At 43.2% G+C, this 16960-nt stretch overlaps 1 protein-coding gene and 1 pseudogene across 1 annotated transcript in view; one reads left to right on the plus strand and one right to left on the minus strand.

Annotated features, from left to right (window-relative positions):
• MICU2 (mitochondrial calcium uptake 2) overlaps nt 1-16960 on the plus strand; it is a 114194-nt gene that overhangs the window by 79137 nt on the left and 18097 nt on the right. The window contains exons 7-8 of the mRNA XM_011958914.1: nt 10678-10740; nt 15146-15243. Of these exons, the coding sequence (XP_011814304.1) occupies nt 10678-10740; nt 15146-15243 (161 nt within the window). The remainder of the gene's footprint in view (nt 1-10677; nt 10741-15145; nt 15244-16960) is intronic.
• On the minus strand, nt 1269-2361 carry LOC105523866 (annotated as a pseudogene).

The following is a 16960-nucleotide window of genomic DNA, read 5'->3' on the forward strand; positions in this document are numbered from 1 at the left end:
TGCCGTCCGGTGTGCGGGGCGCGCCGGTTGCCCGGAGCCCGAGGCTCCCGGCGGCTGTCCCTTCCCCTCCCCCTCCCCGGTGTGCGCTGAGCTGGTTTTCCGGGTTCCCCTGGAGGGAGCTGGATTCTGCTTCTCGCCAAGGCAGGAAGTGAGTTTCGCACTGCAATTCCGGGCAGTGTCACGAGTGAAAAGTTTTTTTTTCCACGGAGATCCTAGTTGGGGCTGGGAAACTCCTGCAAAACTAGAGACCAGGAAGCCAGCCCGCACCCCAACCCCCACCAAAGCCACCTACTCTTCTGCGGGAGGCCAGTCGACATCCGCTCTCACCGGAGAGAGAAATTCAGCTGGATCCAAAGTGACTAATGAAGGGAAGGAAATCATGTCAAGCGAAGCCTTGAAAAAGCTGCCCTGAGACGCTGTCCCGCCGAAAGGTGTTGATCCCAAGTGTAACCCTAGTGAACCCCACTTAAGGCCTCTCCATCTGAAGAACACAATCTCAAGGAAGAATTTAAGGGCAAACCCATCTACATGGTTTGGCGTTCTGTAAATTATTGCCATGCTACTCCTGAGGATCTAGGATAATACTGAAAGAAGCACATCTGGGGCACAAGATTTCTAACACTTTAAAGCTTAATGCTTTACAAGTATGTTTTGAGGCTTCTTTAAAAGTTTATGGATCTTGCCCAGAGCTGGAGTCGGAGCCCTGGAGGCTGCCGCCGAGAGTGCCCGCGAGCCCGCGGCCCAGCCGAAGCTCTTTCCCACCGCCTCTCCGCCCCTCGTCCCTGTCCAGCCCCGCCCGACCCCCCACCCAGTCCGGTCCCCTGACCCTCAGTCCGCCCGGTCTGGCCTCCCAGCAGGGTCACGCAGCCGCCCCCGGGACGATGAAAGGATAAATGGCGCGCAAGGCAGACAGCGGCCTTCCTGCTGCTCTTCCTGCTCGTGCTGTCACAGCCGCTGCGGCCAGTGGAGCCCCTCTGCGGAGACAGGCTTTGTGTCCAGCACCTGCTCCGGGTCACGCTCTGGGGAAGTAGGAGTCGCACGGCTGTCTCAGCCTTGGATTTGACTTTGGCCTCATCCACCTCGGGGCCACGCGAGGACCACGTGGGTTACCAAGTTCAAGGGGAGGGAGAGGAAACTGACGAAAATGGCGGCTCATCTGGGACTGCCTTCCTTCTCTGGCTCCAACCTTGACTTCTTCAGAGCTCGGGCTTGAAGCCTTGAGCTCCATGTTATTCCCTGGGCCGCAAGAAGCTCACTAGGCCCACTATTCAGAGTAGTGTCTCTGGAGGCTGTTGGGGGGGCCCTTCCTCTGTCTCCCTGGTCGACGGCTCGCTGGGGATACCCAGGATCTCCGACCGCCTGGACATTTGCATTTCTGCCCCCTCGGGTTTTGTCTCAGGCTGTGCCTCTCCCTCAGGCTCCAGCTTGGTGGCAGACTTCTTGTCAGAGACAGGTTCGGGGGTCCACAAGGGTTCAATTCCCCGGGAACTCTCCCCCTCCTTGCTGATGGCCACAGAGGGAGATCCCCATGTCTTGGGCTGCATCCAGCAGTGGCTGAGGATCTCGTCGATATGGAGCCGCCTGTTGACGTCGGGCTGCAGCATGCGGTCGATGAGGTCCTTGCACTCGCCTGTCAGGTGCTTGGATCGTGGAAGGCTGAGGCGGTGCTCCTACTGGATATGCAGCATCTTCTTGATGTTGGAATCGTCGTAGGGCATGGAGCCGCAGACCATGATACAGAGGATCACGCCTAGGCTCCAGATGTCATACACCTTGGGCTGGTAGGGAATGCCCTGCAGCACTTCTGGGGCCGCATACGCTGGTGACCCGCAGAAGGTCTTGCTTAATTAATGCCATTCGACCACTGTCATCCCGCAGGCAGCGCTTGGAGAAGCTGAAGTCAGACAGCTTGATGTTGAAGTCCTTGTCGAGGAGAAGGTTGTCACACTTGAGGTCCCGGTGGACGACATCCAGGTCGTGACAGTACTTGATGGCCAAGGAAAGCTGGTGGAACTTCTTGCGAGCTTCGTCCTCATGCAGGGCTCCCCAGGTTTTGATTAACTCAAGGAGGTCGCCCTGGACCGCAAGCTCCATGATGATGTAGACCTTGCCATGTGATGTCTCAAAGATCTCGTAGGTCTTGATGATGGAGCAGTGGTTTAACATGGCCAGAATCTCAATTTCCCGGGGAAGGAATTTCTCCAAGAAGTCTGCGGGGGCTTTCTTGCGGTCGATGATCTTGATCGCCACATTGAACTACAGGCGCTCAGAGTAAGCAGATTTTACTTTTGCATAGGAGCCCTCTCCCAAATTTCTCCCCAGGAGGTAGCCTCGTCGCTTGAGGACAGCGGCATCATCCATGGTCCCAGGAGTGCCCGGTGCCTCTGAGGCTGCCCTCTACAGTCCCGAGGGGCATGGGCCAGCAGTGTGCATCCTGGACAGAGAGTCCTTTGGGCTGGCCAGGCCTGCTGTTCCTGCCTCCTAGAGGCCAAGACTCTGGAGTGGAACATTTGGCACTGTCTCCGAGGTGACTTCAGTCAGTGAAGTCACAAAGGAGGAGTGCCCAGGGGGAATGAGGCTCTGGCCTGAGGCACTTGGACTTGGAATCCTGGAAGGCTGGCCAGTAGGCTGGAGCAGAGAAGATGAGCAGAGAGTGGCCTCATGTCTTGCTGGGACCTGAGGTAGAAGGGGGCTGTGTGAGACACACGGGTCTGCCCACGCTTCCAAACCCAGAACCAGGCCTGCTTGTGCAGAGGTGAGGCCACTTCTTGCAAGCCAGGGCATCTGAGGAGGGTTTAATAAAGGGACGAATAATAAAGGTGGGAGTAGGTTGTAGGGAACTCTGAGGGTACCACAGGTACCCCAAGGTAGTAGCAGACCCCTGGCCTGCATGGAAAAGGCTGGGAATGGTCCCTGGAACCCAGAAAGGGTAGTGTAGACAAGACCACCTTGAGAGAAGCAGTGGCTTTCGGTGGAGAAAAAGCCAGCCTCATTGACCCTACAGGCTGGCAGGGGATGGGAGGAAGTCCCATCCCTGACCTCTTTTTCTCCCCTTCAGCCCTTGACGCTGTCCACACAGGCGACCCTCAGGGGTGCAGAGCAGGGCCAAGAAGGGTGCTGTGTCAAGAAGGTAGCAAGTCTCCTGGCCCTGGAGTCATGCAGTTTGAGATGTCTGGATTCTGCCCCCTCACTATGCATCTCTTACCTTGTCTGAGCCTTTGATGGCTTCTTACAGCAGCTCTGTGGGAAGACAAGCAGCAGGAGTTCTGCTCTTGGCTGTGAGCTCCCTCCTGGGGACCTGCCCAGCCACTGCCCTGGCTGGGCTCCCAGGGCAGATCTGGGGCTGGGGGCTGAAGGTGGGGCCTGGATGCCACCCTGAGCACTGGCGGCTCCTCTGAGGACATTACAAGCAGCAAGGGCAGCACTGGACAGCGACCATCGTTTCTGCTGGCAGTGGAGCCTCTGCTATAACTGGTTCTATGTCCAGCACCTGCTCTGGGCCACACTGTCCGGGAGAAGGAGTTGCACGACTGTCCTAGCCTTCAATTTGACTTTGGCCTCATCCACCTAGAAGGGGTGAGCACTTCTTCCTCACATAAGCCAGGTGGAACCCTGGGCCCCTCAGGAGTGAGTTAGTAGGGCTGGATGTCGCTCAGGCTGGGTTGGGTGCCCACCAGCTATGACCCTTCTCCCTTTTCTCTGCTCCTTCACCTTCTTCCCCAACCCTGACTGCCCACTGTCAGTCCTTTGTGTGTGGTTGGTGCTCCTTCCTCCAGACAGCCTCCTCCTCCTTCCTGCTAGGGATACCCCAAGTGCTGTCTCTTGGAAACCAAAAATAAAATTCTGATCTCCCCAGCCATCTAAAGGGACCACTCCTCTCGGCCAAGGGCATTCCAAAGTTAACCTGAAAAACTAGTTCAGGCCATGATAGGAAGTGGGAGCCTGGTAGGCCTCATCATCCCTCCTCCCTTCAGGTTTCAGGCACAGCTGAGCAGCAGTAACATCGACACAGAGACCTGAAGACTGACAACAGACTCTCGCAGTAAGACACAGCAGGCTCTGAAAGAAACTGAAGTATTTTACTGTCAAACAGATTTCTTTGACATATTTTGAAACGGTTCTGCAAAGCTGTCTCTTGTGAGGAAAATCTACATTCTGTAAAGAATCTCCTTTCCTTTCCAGGTCTTTTCTACTAAGAGAATTAACTAATTCTGATAAGAAACATTAACAGTGTGTTCTTTCTGAAGCCTGATACCTGGAGGCTTCATCTGCCTAAGAACCTTGGTCCCCAGAGACAGTTCCTCCTATTGATTCCAGGTCTTTAGATAAACTCTTTGAGCCAGTTGCCAATCAGAAAATCTTTGAATCCACATGACCCGGAAGCCCACCTCCCACTTTCAAGTTGCCCCTCCTCTTCCGACTGAACCCATGTATACCTTACATGTACTGATTGATATCTCGTGCTTCCCTAAAATGTATAAAACCAAGTTGTCCCTACCCCCTTGGGCACTTGTCAGGATCTTCTGGGGCTGTCCTGGGCCATTAATCACATATTGGCTCAGAAGAAATCTCTTTAAAAAAAAGTTTATTTATATTGCTGTCTACAATGAAAAATATCCAATGTTATGTTTACTCTTTGTAATTAAATGCTAAAACATTTATTTTGAAAAAATAAAATAAAAGCCTTTGTGATATGAAGCAAATGAACCTCTTACATTGTTGATGGGAATAAAATGATACACAAATGTTAGAAAACAAAACCTGGCGGCTTCTTTTAAAGTAAAATATATCCTCGGCATATGACCTAGCAATTCCACTCTTATTTAGTCAAGGAAAACGTATTCACTCAAGACCTGTATATTAATATGCATAGTTGCTTTATTCATGATAGCCAAAGCTAGAAACAACCGGAATGTTCATCAAGTGAGTGGATAAACAGACAGGATCCGTACAGTAGAATACCTAACAGTAAAAAGGAACAAACCACTGATAAATGCGGCAACATGGACGAGGACATACTGTATGTTTACATCTATTTGAAGTTTCAGGAAAGGGGACTTGCCTAATAAAAGCAGATCACTGGTTGCCTGAGGCCAGGAGGGAGTGAGGAATTGACTGCAAAGAACAACAAGAGAACTTTTGGAGTACTGGAAATATTTTAGATCTTCTTTGGAGTGGTGGTTACATTGGTATATAAATTTGTCAAAACTCATCCAGTGCATGATCCTGAAAGCAAAAAATGCATTTTAAAGGGGTACATTTGCTAGGCGCGGTGGCTCACGTCTATAATCCCAGCACTTTGGGGCGCCGAGGCAGGTGGATCATGAGGTCAGGAGATCGAGACTATCCTGGCTAACATGGTGAAACCCCATCTCTAATAAAAATACAAAAATGTAGCCGGGCATGGTGGCGAGCGCCAGTAGTCCCAGCTACTCGGGAGGCTGAGGCAGGAGAATGGCGTGAACCCGGGAGGCGGAGCTTGCAGTGAACCGAGATCCCGCCACTGTACTCCAGCCTGGGCAACAGAGCGAGACTCCGACTCAAAATAAAGGGGGGGGGTTCATTTTACTGTATGCAAATTGATTAAAAATCCATCTTGTTCTAGAGCCCATGCTCTTTCCTCAGTGTCAGCCCTCCTCATTTGAAGAATTCTTAGGAGACCTGAGTTGAGAAAGATCCTGACTCCGAGCTTGGAAATGTTGGGCTTGAGCAATTGAATGGACATTCCTACAGATGGACAAGTATAGCAAGCAACTGGACATCAGTAATGTGGCCAGGATTGGGGAACATCCTCATAGGGGGATAATTATGTCCTGAAAGTATAAGACCCTAAAGGGGAAGAATATAGAGTGAAAGGGGATAAGACCGGAGACTTGGGGGAGCAGTGTTTCGTTTACGAGGTCAAACTGAGGTTGAGAAGCCAAAGAATGCACCAGAGAAGGAGCAGAACAGTGAGCAGAATACCAGAGAGTGCAGGATAATGGAGTCTGAGGAAGACAAGAGCAACTGGAGAGGGAGTGTTCAAAGACACCGAACTCGGGGCCAGGCACGGTAGCTCACGCCTGTAATCCCAGCACTTGGGGAGGTTGAGGCGGGCGGATCACCTGAGGTCGGCAGTTTAAGACCAGCCTGACCAACATGGAGAAACCCCGTCTCTACTAAAAATACAAAAAATTAGCCGGGCATGGTGGTACATGCCTATAATCCCAGCCACTCAGGAGGCTGAGACAGGAGAATCGCCTGAACCCAGGAAGCGGAGGTTGCGGTAAGCCAAGATCACGCCATCACACTCCAGCCTGGGCAACAGGAGCGAAACTCTGTCTCAAAAATAATAATAAAAATAGTAAAAAAAAAATAAAGACACCGAACTCCTAACAATAAAAAGTGGGCAGCTAGTTGGGGACTGAGTAGAGAGCCCCTGAAATTGTGTAGGTCAGTAGGAACCATTACAGAGCAGTTTCAAAAGAGTCGTGGGGACCGACACCACAGAGCAAAAGGCTGAAGAGGAGTGAATAGAACTTCAAAACTGGTAGCAGTAGATAAAAATATTCATTTGAGATATTTGAGGACTTAATCAAATACCTCAAATAAATATTTGAAGGAAACGTGTTTGCACAAGTAGGACCTGAAATACCAGTGCCGTAAGTCACAAGGTACCATCCAGTTACTTCTCTCTGCCTTGAGAACAAGACATGGATAGATTTAAAACTATTGTTATTCATAGGGGGTAATCTGTATGAAAAGGCCGTGTACCTAAATCAGTGACATTCTGTTAGGTTAGCTAAGCTGTGAGGATGTGCACTCACCATAATCCTTTCCGACCTGGGAGGATTTTGTTTCTGTTTTTATTCCTGGGAGTCACAAGGCACACAGAGCCAAATCTTGGGAGTACTGGACCCACTGTACACACATCCGAGAATAGGAAAGCTGGAGGCGATTTTATGAAGTGGGCGTAGCGGAGCCCCCGGTAATAATAGTGGGCGTCATACTCATCAGCAGCAAAGTTTTGATACACTGTGGTAATGTTTAGTGATGTGTGGCCAGATCACAAAGTCTGCAGACAAAGGAGATCCTGAGCACGAAACTGAACATGAAAAAAGGCAATAGAAGACATGTTGTTGTTGTTTTCACGGGGCTACATTGATGTGCCTTTTACTGTACAGTCCTTATTGTACCTACAGCCTCTACACCTGAAATTGTTATGCATACCTACTTTAAAATTCTTTCTGATACATTTTTTCACACAATAGCTTAGCATGCTGAATTTATGGAACAATTTCTGAATACCACAGATGTCTCCATAAATGTTGGAAAATTGTTTTATGATCACCTCATGAATTAAGAAAATATCAAAAAGAATATGTAAAGATACATCATTGATTTTGTTTTTAAGTATATAAAGGTCACCATTGTAAACATGAAAGAAGATTCTTTGTGGTCATCGTAGAAATGAACCACTAAACTTGATTACCCATAGAGCATGTCATAAAAAAAAAAAAAGCATTGAAGAGGAAAAACTACGTTTACATTAATTATTTGAATACTTATTTCACTTCCATGGTCTTTGTATTAGTAAACCTAAGTATGTAGCGTGCGTGCGTGCGTGTGTGTGTGTGTGTGTGTGTGTGTGTGTAGACGGAGCCTCGCTCTGTCACCCAGGCTGGAGTGGTGTAGTGGCACAATCTCGGCTCACTGCAACCTCCACCTTCCCAGTTCAAGCAATTCTCCTGCCTCAGCCTCCCGAGTAGCTGGGATTACAGGCATGTGCCACTGTGCCCGGCTTATTTTTTGTATTTTTAGTACAGACAGAGTTTCACCATGTTGGCCAGGCTGGTCTCGAACTCCTGACCTCAGATGACCATCCATGTCGGCCTCCCAAAGTGCTGGGATTGCAGGCTTGAGCCACTGTGCCTGGCTGTATGTAGCGTCTTCTATTTGAAATTTTCTTCAAAGAACCAAATAGTTCTTTTCACATCAAAAAAGCATATTTTAAAAGCAGGGATTTATCTTAGCTTATCTAAATGTTTTCCTAGTAGACTTTATTTATTGCTCTCCCCACCATATATGCACTAGAAAAGTAATGAGAATCACTTTAATACCTAAAATATAAATGCAACAAAGTGATTTGAGTAGCGAATGTAAAAGTAATAATGAAGTATGGTAATAAAAGGCTTGTGAAGATGTCCTAAAATACAGATTGCCTCACTTTGTTACTTTTGTGTTTTGTGAATATTCATGTTTTATTAGCATTCAGATCTGAAAACTGTGTTAGTAAGTGTATTGCTTACTTCTTTATCCCAAGAACTCATAAAGTAGCAACTGTCTGTATGAGCTGTTCTCTGTCAGCTAATAATAAAAAATACCAACCGTGATCAAAGCCAGTAATGGTTAATCCATTTAATCTTTACCTTGATCAATGGTACATGTGCTTATGTGGGATACATGCCAGGGTTTTAGTGCAGTCTTTCTAAACAGTAGATTAATGACAGGTCTCTTTCCTAGTATCGGTTGCTCTTAGGTGGTCCTTTTATTTCACGTTGCTTTCGTATTGGTGGGAAGGACTGCACACTTAAGATAGTAGCATTATAGTTTTGTCATACTAAATACACCTGCTGGAGTTATTTTTAAATAAATGTAGATACCTTTTACATGAGTTATCAGGGAAATGCAAGTTAAAACCACAGCGACATATGACTACGCTTAAGAGAATGACCAAAATTGAAAAGACTGGTCACATCAAATGCTGGTGAGGATGTGAAGGAGCCAGAATTCACTTTGGAAAATAATTTGGCAGTTTCTTATAAAGTTAAACAGATCTGTTATCCAAAAAAAGCTAAAACTCACATCCACAAAATTGAGTTGTAAAAGATGTTTGTGGCATTCTGATTCACAGTAGTCAAAAACTGGAGCCATGAAAACATCTATCAACAGGTGAAGGAATAAATAGTGCTGTATTCATAAAATGTAATAAAATGCAGCAATAAATGGCAACAGACTACTGACAGGCAAACAACATGGGTGAATCTCAAGACCATTATGCTGAGTGAAAGAAGGCAGATACAAAAGAATACATACTATTTAATTTGATTTATTTCAGTTTCTAAACTAGGAGAAACTAATTTAGGTGGGGAAAACAGAACTGTGTCTATGGGAACAAGAATAAAAGAGAAACCAGGATTGACTGGGAAGAGACACAAAGAAACTTTGTCAAAATTGTATGGCTGATATTTGTACATTTTAATATATGTAATTTTTCCTGAAGAGCTGTAAATAATAATTGGGAGGGGGACAGGGAGCAGGCAGAGGTACAGATGAGCCAGGAATGGCAGAATACTGATAATTATTGAAGATAAATAATGTTTATATGGTGACTTACTGTAGAATTATGTTCATTTGACTTATGTTTGAAATTTTCTGTAATAAAAATTTTTAAGAGGTTCCAGGGGAATAAGCACAGGGAGAAATGTTTGGATATTGAACTTGGCATTATTTGATTGTCAACTTTTAAAATAAAAGGCAAAATAGATATAAAGCTTTTTAACTTTTTTCCCTAAAATAAGTAAGTAGGGGAAAGGGGGGCATTGAAAACTGGCTGAGAGATTTAGAGAACTAGAAATAAACCACTTGCCTAAAACAAACATAATAGAAATAGCTAAATTCGAAATAATTAATATGGAATTAATTGCAGCAGTTTTCAAACTGTTAAATAGCCTAGAAAAAAATGGATAGAGATTTGTCTCCTAATTGATTTGAATCCATAGTTTGGGATTTTGTCTACATCTGATTCTTTTAAAATGCTTTCTTTTTTAAATTTGCTTTCCGTATGAGGATTGATACAAATGATTCTGAAAGGCAGGTAGGTTTTTTAATGTACTCAATTTCAAAGTACTATTTACAACATCCTAATTAGCAGAAATGTAAGTCTTTATTTTAATGTTTTTTAAATGCATAAAGGGAAAAGGAAGACTATGTGTATGAAATAAATAGCTTTTTAAAAATTATAGGCCAGGCGCAGTGGCTCATACCTGTAATCCCAGCACTTTGGGAGGCTGAGGCGGGTGTATCACGAGGTCAGGAGATTGAAACCATCCTGGCTAACATGGTAAAACCCCGTCTCTACTAAAAATACAAAAAAATTAGCTGGGCGTGGTGGCAGGTGCCTGTAGTCCCAGCTACTCAGGAGGCTGAGGCAGGAGAATGGTGTGAACCCAGGAGGCGGAGCTTGCAGTGAGCCGAGATCATGCCACTGCACTCCAGCCTGGGTGACAGAGCGAGACTCTGTCTCAAAAGAAAAAAAAAACCTATTTGCTTGAAAATGTTGCCATAAACTAGTGATACAACTAATTATGAATAAAAATTCTCTTGAAAGGACAGCATAATCTTGAAGTTCTTATAGAGTGCTGCCTAAGAACATGTATCTATTAAATAAGCTAGCTTTCTTAGTAGAAAATTGTAGTAATAATACTGTTAATACTTTTGTTATGTCTTTTGTCCTTTGATTTTTACATTGTCTAAGAGAAAAAGATAATAGGAGTTATGATTAGAAAGAATTTAAGGCAATATTTAGCAAACAACTAGTATATATTTTATAACAACAACAAGTTGGCATCTGTTTTTTAGGTTGTTTTGAAAAATCTGGTAGGCACACATGTAAACTCATGTTTGCAATCTTTATAGCTGCAGAAGATCATAAGTAAACAAGATGACTTGACAGTGAAAACTAATGAAACTGGATCTCAGGTATGTACAGATGATTTCCAAATAATTGATATTTATGATAGCTACTCTATTCTGTTTGTTCAGATATTCCCAATATTTACCAGTAGATTTGGTATCAGCAATTTAATTTTTTTAATAGTCATGCACCACATAACTTTACAGTCGACAGCAGAGTGCATATACGCAGTGGTCTGAACAGTAGGCTGTACTGTGTAGCAGAGGTGTGTAGTGGGGTATGCCATTGAGGTTTGTGTAAGTACACTCTGATGTTCGCACAGTGACAATCACTGAAGCATGCATTTCTCAGCAGTACATGACTATTTTAAATATATGTGCTCTATTTACATGTTCCTGAACTCAGGTAGTGCACAGGAGTGTGTAGGTAGAACAGAATTTCCCTCCCAGTCACACAGTTCTCCTCCCTGGGCAATTATTGCTTTCAGTTTCTTGTATATTCTTCAGAGAGATTTTTATGCATATATAAGTATACATGTAAATAAGTAGATACATCTATATTATTTTTTCTGTTTTAATATAAGCGGTAACATACTATGCATTGTTCCACACTCTTCTTTTTTAAGTTAATATATGTAAAAATGTCTTTTTTTTTTTTTTTTTTTGATACAGAGTCTCACTCAGTCTCCCAGGCTAGAGTGCAGTGGCACGATCTTGGCTCACTGCAGCCTCCACCTTCCCAGTTCAAGCGATTCTCCTTCCTCTGCCTCCCAAGAAGCTGGGATTACAGGTGCATGCCACCCACACCCAGTTAATTTTTTGTGTTTAGTAGAGACAGGGTTTCACCATGTTGGTCAGGCTGGTCTCAAACTCCTGACCTCACGTGATCCACCCACCTCAGCCTCCCAAATTGGTGGGATTACAGGTGTGAGCTACTGTGCCCCGCCCGTACTTTTTTTAAAAGCACTCATTAAAACAAATAGGGCAGGGAGGTGGGCATTGAACTTGGTAAAGAGCATCTACAAAAAACCTACAGCTAACTTACTTATTGATGAAAGACTGAATTATTTTCTGCTAACATCAGGAGCAAGGCAAGGATGTTCATTCTTGCTACTCTTGTGCAATACAGTGTTGAAAGTTCTAGCCACTTCAATAAGGCAAGACAAGGAAATAAAAGGCCTACTGACTGGAAAGTTAGAAATGAAACAGTCTGTTTTCATAGATGGCATTGTCTCTGTAGAAACTCCCGAGGAATCTGCAAAAAAATCACAAAACAAAACTTCTAGAACTAATAATTGATTTTAGGAAGGTCACCAGGTACAAGAAAAATGTACAGAAGTCAGTCACGTGTGTATATACTATCAGTGAACACCGGGGACACTAAAATTTTAAATATAATACCATTTACAATTTTCAAAAAGTAATGAAATCTCTTCAGCAAATGTTGCTGGTACAACTGGATATCTATGTGTAAAAGAATAAAGTTGGATTCCTATCTCACACCATATATAAAAATTAATTCAAATGGATGTAAGAGCTAAACTTACAGAACTCTTAGAAGAAAACATAAGAGCAAAGCTTCATGGCATTGGATTTGGCAACAGTTTCTCAGATAATGATTTCTAAAATCACAAGCGACAGAAGAAAAACTAGATATATTGGATTTCATCAAAATTAAAAATTTGTCACTTTGGGAGGCTGAGGGGCAGATCACGAGGTCAGGAGATCGAGACCAGCCTGGCTAACATGGTGAAACCCCGTCTCTACTAAAAATACAAAAAATTAGTCAGGCCTGGTGGCGGCCCCTGTAGTCCCAGCTACTCAGGAGACTGAGGCAGGAGAATGGCGTGAACCCGGGAGGCGGACCTCGCAGGGAGCCTAGATCAAGCCACTGCACTCCAGCCTGGGTGACAGAGTGAGACTCCATCTCAAAAAAAATAAAAAAATTAAAAATTTGTGTTCATCAGAGGACACAGTCAAGAGTGTGAAAAGACAACATAATGGAAGAAGATACTTGCCAATCACATATCTAATAAGGGTCTACTATCAGTATATATAAAGAACTCTTACAGTTCAACAACAAAGTGATTAACAACCCAATGAAAAACGGGACACAGGACTTCTAATATTTCTCCAAAGAAAATAGGCAAAAACAAGCACATAAAAGGGTACTCAGCACCTTTAATCATTAGTGCAATGCAAATTAAAACCATAGAGAGATATACAACCTTCCAAATGACTAAAAACAAACCACTGACACACTGGATGGTTGCAAGGATGCAGAGAAACTGAATCACTCATTGCTAGTGGGAATGTAAAACCACCACTCTGGAAAATGTGACTGTGCTCCTGGGATTGTACCCCAGAGAGATTAAAACCTGTGTTCGTACACAAATGTTCTTAGCAGCTCAATTTGGCAGCATGCAGCCCAAACTGGAAAAAATCTAGATATCTTTTGGTGAATAAACTGTGGGACTCCATTACCATGAAATACTGCTCTGCAATAAGAAGAAACACAATTGATATGGCAATGAGTCTCCAGAGAGTTATGCTGAGGAAAAAAAAAAAATGCCAGTACTTAAAAGTTACAAACTGTATGGTTCTATTTATATAACATATTTGAAATGACAACATTATGGAAATGGAGAATTCATTAATAGTTGTCAGAGGGTGGGAGCTGCAGGAAAGCTGATGTGGCTATTAAAAACAACCTGAGGGATCCTTGTGGTGAAGGAATGTTCTATATGTTGACTGTGAGGTTGTGATATTTTACCATAGTTACGTAAGATGCCTCCATTGGAGGATCCTGAGTAAAGGCAGAGGATCTTTTTGTATTGTTTCTTACTTAGTATTGCGTGTGTGAAATCTGTAGTTACCTCAACATAAAAAGGTAGTTTCTTTAAAGGTCTCGTGAGGAATACTCATTTGTTCCTTGGGTTATCAGTTCTTCTAGACTGGGTTTTTGTGCGTTTTGCCTGATTTGTTCTTTTGCTGTTTCTTGCTACAGTGTCTTTGTATAGTTGTCATGCCTTATATTTTCCTCATGCTCGTGCTCTATCCAGAGCCTCTCTGCTCTGGTAGAGCACGAATGAGTCTCCTTAATACTCTTCCCACCCTATCTAGAACTAATTTATCTTTTCCCCTGAGCTGCAGGTGATGCATTTGGTCCACCATTTTGTATACTAAAGGAGAGAAGGGAGTTCTCTGGTCTAAATGTAACCCTTACTAGAGCACCTAGACTCCACGTCTCTCTGTGATTCTATTAAAATGTCCCAGACCACAGCCCACTCCACCCTCCAAGGTGTATCCCATTCTGATTATTCCCTCAGTTTAACATAGTGCCCTGAAAGATAGAAGCCCTTGAAGCCCTTCTTCACTTTGCTCAAGTCCCACCAAGCTCCAGGGAGGACCTTCTTCTGGAGAGTTTGCCATGACCTGTCTCAGGGTTGTCTTCTCACCGTGTTAATCTACTTAGCACAGAATTCAAGGTGTTGATGAATTCCTCCTAAGGCAGTAATCTGACATCCCCCTTCTACTTCTGAGAAGCAGGGTTGGGAGTGGTGGTCGGATTAGGAGATACGTTAGACTGTCCCACACCTGAGTCTAGTGTTTCTCTGACTGCTTTTTTTCAAAATTTGTAGCTTAAGCTTGTACCTGCTTTTGTTACTTGGTTGCCAATGGTTTTTTTGTTTGTTTTTTTAGCAGTTTTGTTATTTTTGTTATTTTATTAATTAAGAATGTGCGAATCTGCCTCACTTACTACGTTTAATGGAATTCTCACCTGTTTTATAATTAGGAAAAGCGTTTTGTTTCTTGTATTTTGTATTCTTCAGAGATTTTTATGCATATATAAGTATACATGTAAATAAATAGATACATCTGTTATTTTTTCTATGCTTATATGTTTTAATATATAAGCAGTAACATGCTATACATTGTTCCACACTCTTCTTTTTTAAGTTAATATACGTAAAAATGTCTTTTTTTTTTTTTGGAGACAGAGCCTCACTCAGTCTCCCAGGCTAGAGTGCAGTGGCGCTCTGAAGAATACAAAAAAAAAGCAAAGTGTTCTGCAGGTATTTCCAACATTCAACAAAAGCTCAAAGACTTTCTTGCTTTAACTCTCTCAGTCCTGCTTCATTAGTAAAGGCCTAGAGATCATATTTTGAATTAACATTTATTTCACTATTCTAAACTTACTTTTTGGCCTGATCTAAGATCTTGTCTCATGCTGAAGTCCACCTTGAGTATTTTAGCCCTTTACTGTTTCTTGTCTACTTAGCAACGATGGTTATGGAGTGTTATGCAAAATAACAGAAGGAATGGCTCTATCCCTCTTTTACAACTTTTGTTGTTGGTGTTGGTGTTGTTGTAAGAAGAATCCTTTCTGGATATTATTCTAAGAGTTCCACTCTACAGATTCTATTTTTCTTATTTATAATTATTTTAAATTATTGTAATTTTTAAATAGGAAGCAACAGTGAAAGAACCTGAAATTAACACAACTCTTCAGATGCATTTCTTTGGAAAAAGAGGACAAAGAAAACTTCATTATAAAGAATTTCGAAGGTAAATGCAAATATTTACATTCATTTAGGGAAATTTTATGGGTAATAAATAAAGAGAAACAGAATATATTCATTTCCCAGAACTGCAGATCATAAAACTAAAATACTGTTTGTGGATTTTGTGGATCTGTATAGTATTTATCCCTGAGAACTAAACCTATGAAATAGAAACTAAAATTAGTATGCACAAAATATTCTAACTTATAGAAAATAATATCTGTTTCATAGAATACAGTAATTTTTTTAGTAACTTATTGTCTGCAACAAAGAACCATGCCCTTAGCAATCAGTTGTTCTTTAGGCAAAACAAACCAACCCAACTTAAAACAACAACCATTTGTCATTTTCATGAGTCTTTGAGTTGGTTGGGCAGTTCTCCTGATTGGAACAGGATTGGCTGACCTTGGCTGTACTCTTGCATTTGCAGTCTGCTGATGGGTTCGCTGGCTGCTGGCTTTTCTAAGATGGTCTCAACTGGGACACCTCAGCCCTGCTTCATGTAGTCTCTCATTCTCTAGCACAAGGGTTGGCAAACATTTTCTGCAAAGGCCTAAAGAGTAAATATGGTCTCTGTCACCACTACGCAACTCCATGGTTGCAGTGTGAGAGCAGCCATAAACAGTACATTAACAAATAGACATGACATGTTCCAGTAAAGCTTTATACTAACAATAGTTTTAAGTACTTATTTAACCTCCCTAAGCTCATTTCTTTATCTAAAAAGTGGACATAACAATGCTTACCTTATATGATTATTGTAAACATTAAAATATAGTGTCCTGTCTACCATCTTCCCAATGATAATAATTCCATGCACAGTGAGATAGTGCGCCTCCCTGTGCTACTCCACTAACCACAGTCTTAAAACAGATATCAAAAAGCAGTACAGAGTAGTGGGGAAAAACACTGACTTGGGAGGCAGGAGACCTGCATCTTATCCAGCTGAATCTAGTTTAATAAAGATTTACTGAATGTGATATATGCTATTGTGTGTCAAATTCCCCCTCAAACACTAGGGATAGTGCCTTCTGGAAACTAGTACACATGCAGAAAAACATGTAAACACATTGTAGTCAGTGCTTTCTTCGATAAATAGGGTATCTGAGTAGCACGGAGATCACTTAGTGTGCCCTGTGGTGAAGGTTGGGACTTGGTGATCAGGGAAGGCTTTCTGGAAGAAAGACAAAGCTGAATCTTGACAAACTAGCAGGGATTAACAGGCAAAAGTGGTTTGGGCAGGGAGGCATTTGAAGGAATGATAACACAGCAGGAGCAAAGATGTAGAGGCATGAAAGTGTGTGGTTTGTAAAGGGAATGAGAAGCAGTAGAGTTGATAAAGCAGTAAGCATAAGGTGAGGAGAACGGAGGCTGGGAAGTACATGCTTACCTGTGTGATGGTTTTATACACCATAAGATAGAGGTAGCTTGTTGATTAACTCAGTGATGAGAGGCCCTGAAGAAGGCTACGTGAAGGATATTTGGTCAGATGTGCTCATCACTCTGGCAGCAGAGTAAAGGATAGGTTTTATGAGAGAGAAGACCATTCAGATGTTCCAGAAAAGAAGAGCATTGGGCTGGGTGCGGTGGCTCACGCCTGTAACCCCAGCACTTTGGGAAGCCGAGGCAGCAGATCACGAGGTCAAGAGATGAGACCATCCTGGCTAACATGGTGAAACCCCATCTCTACTAAAAATACAGAAAAAGACCAGGCGCAGTGG

The sequence above is a fragment of the Colobus angolensis genome, unplaced genomic scaffold, assembly GCF_000951035.1.
Source record: "Colobus angolensis palliatus isolate OR3802 unplaced genomic scaffold, Cang.pa_1.0 Scaffold113, whole genome shotgun sequence".
NCBI lineage: Eukaryota > Metazoa > Chordata > Mammalia > Primates > Cercopithecidae > Colobus > Colobus angolensis.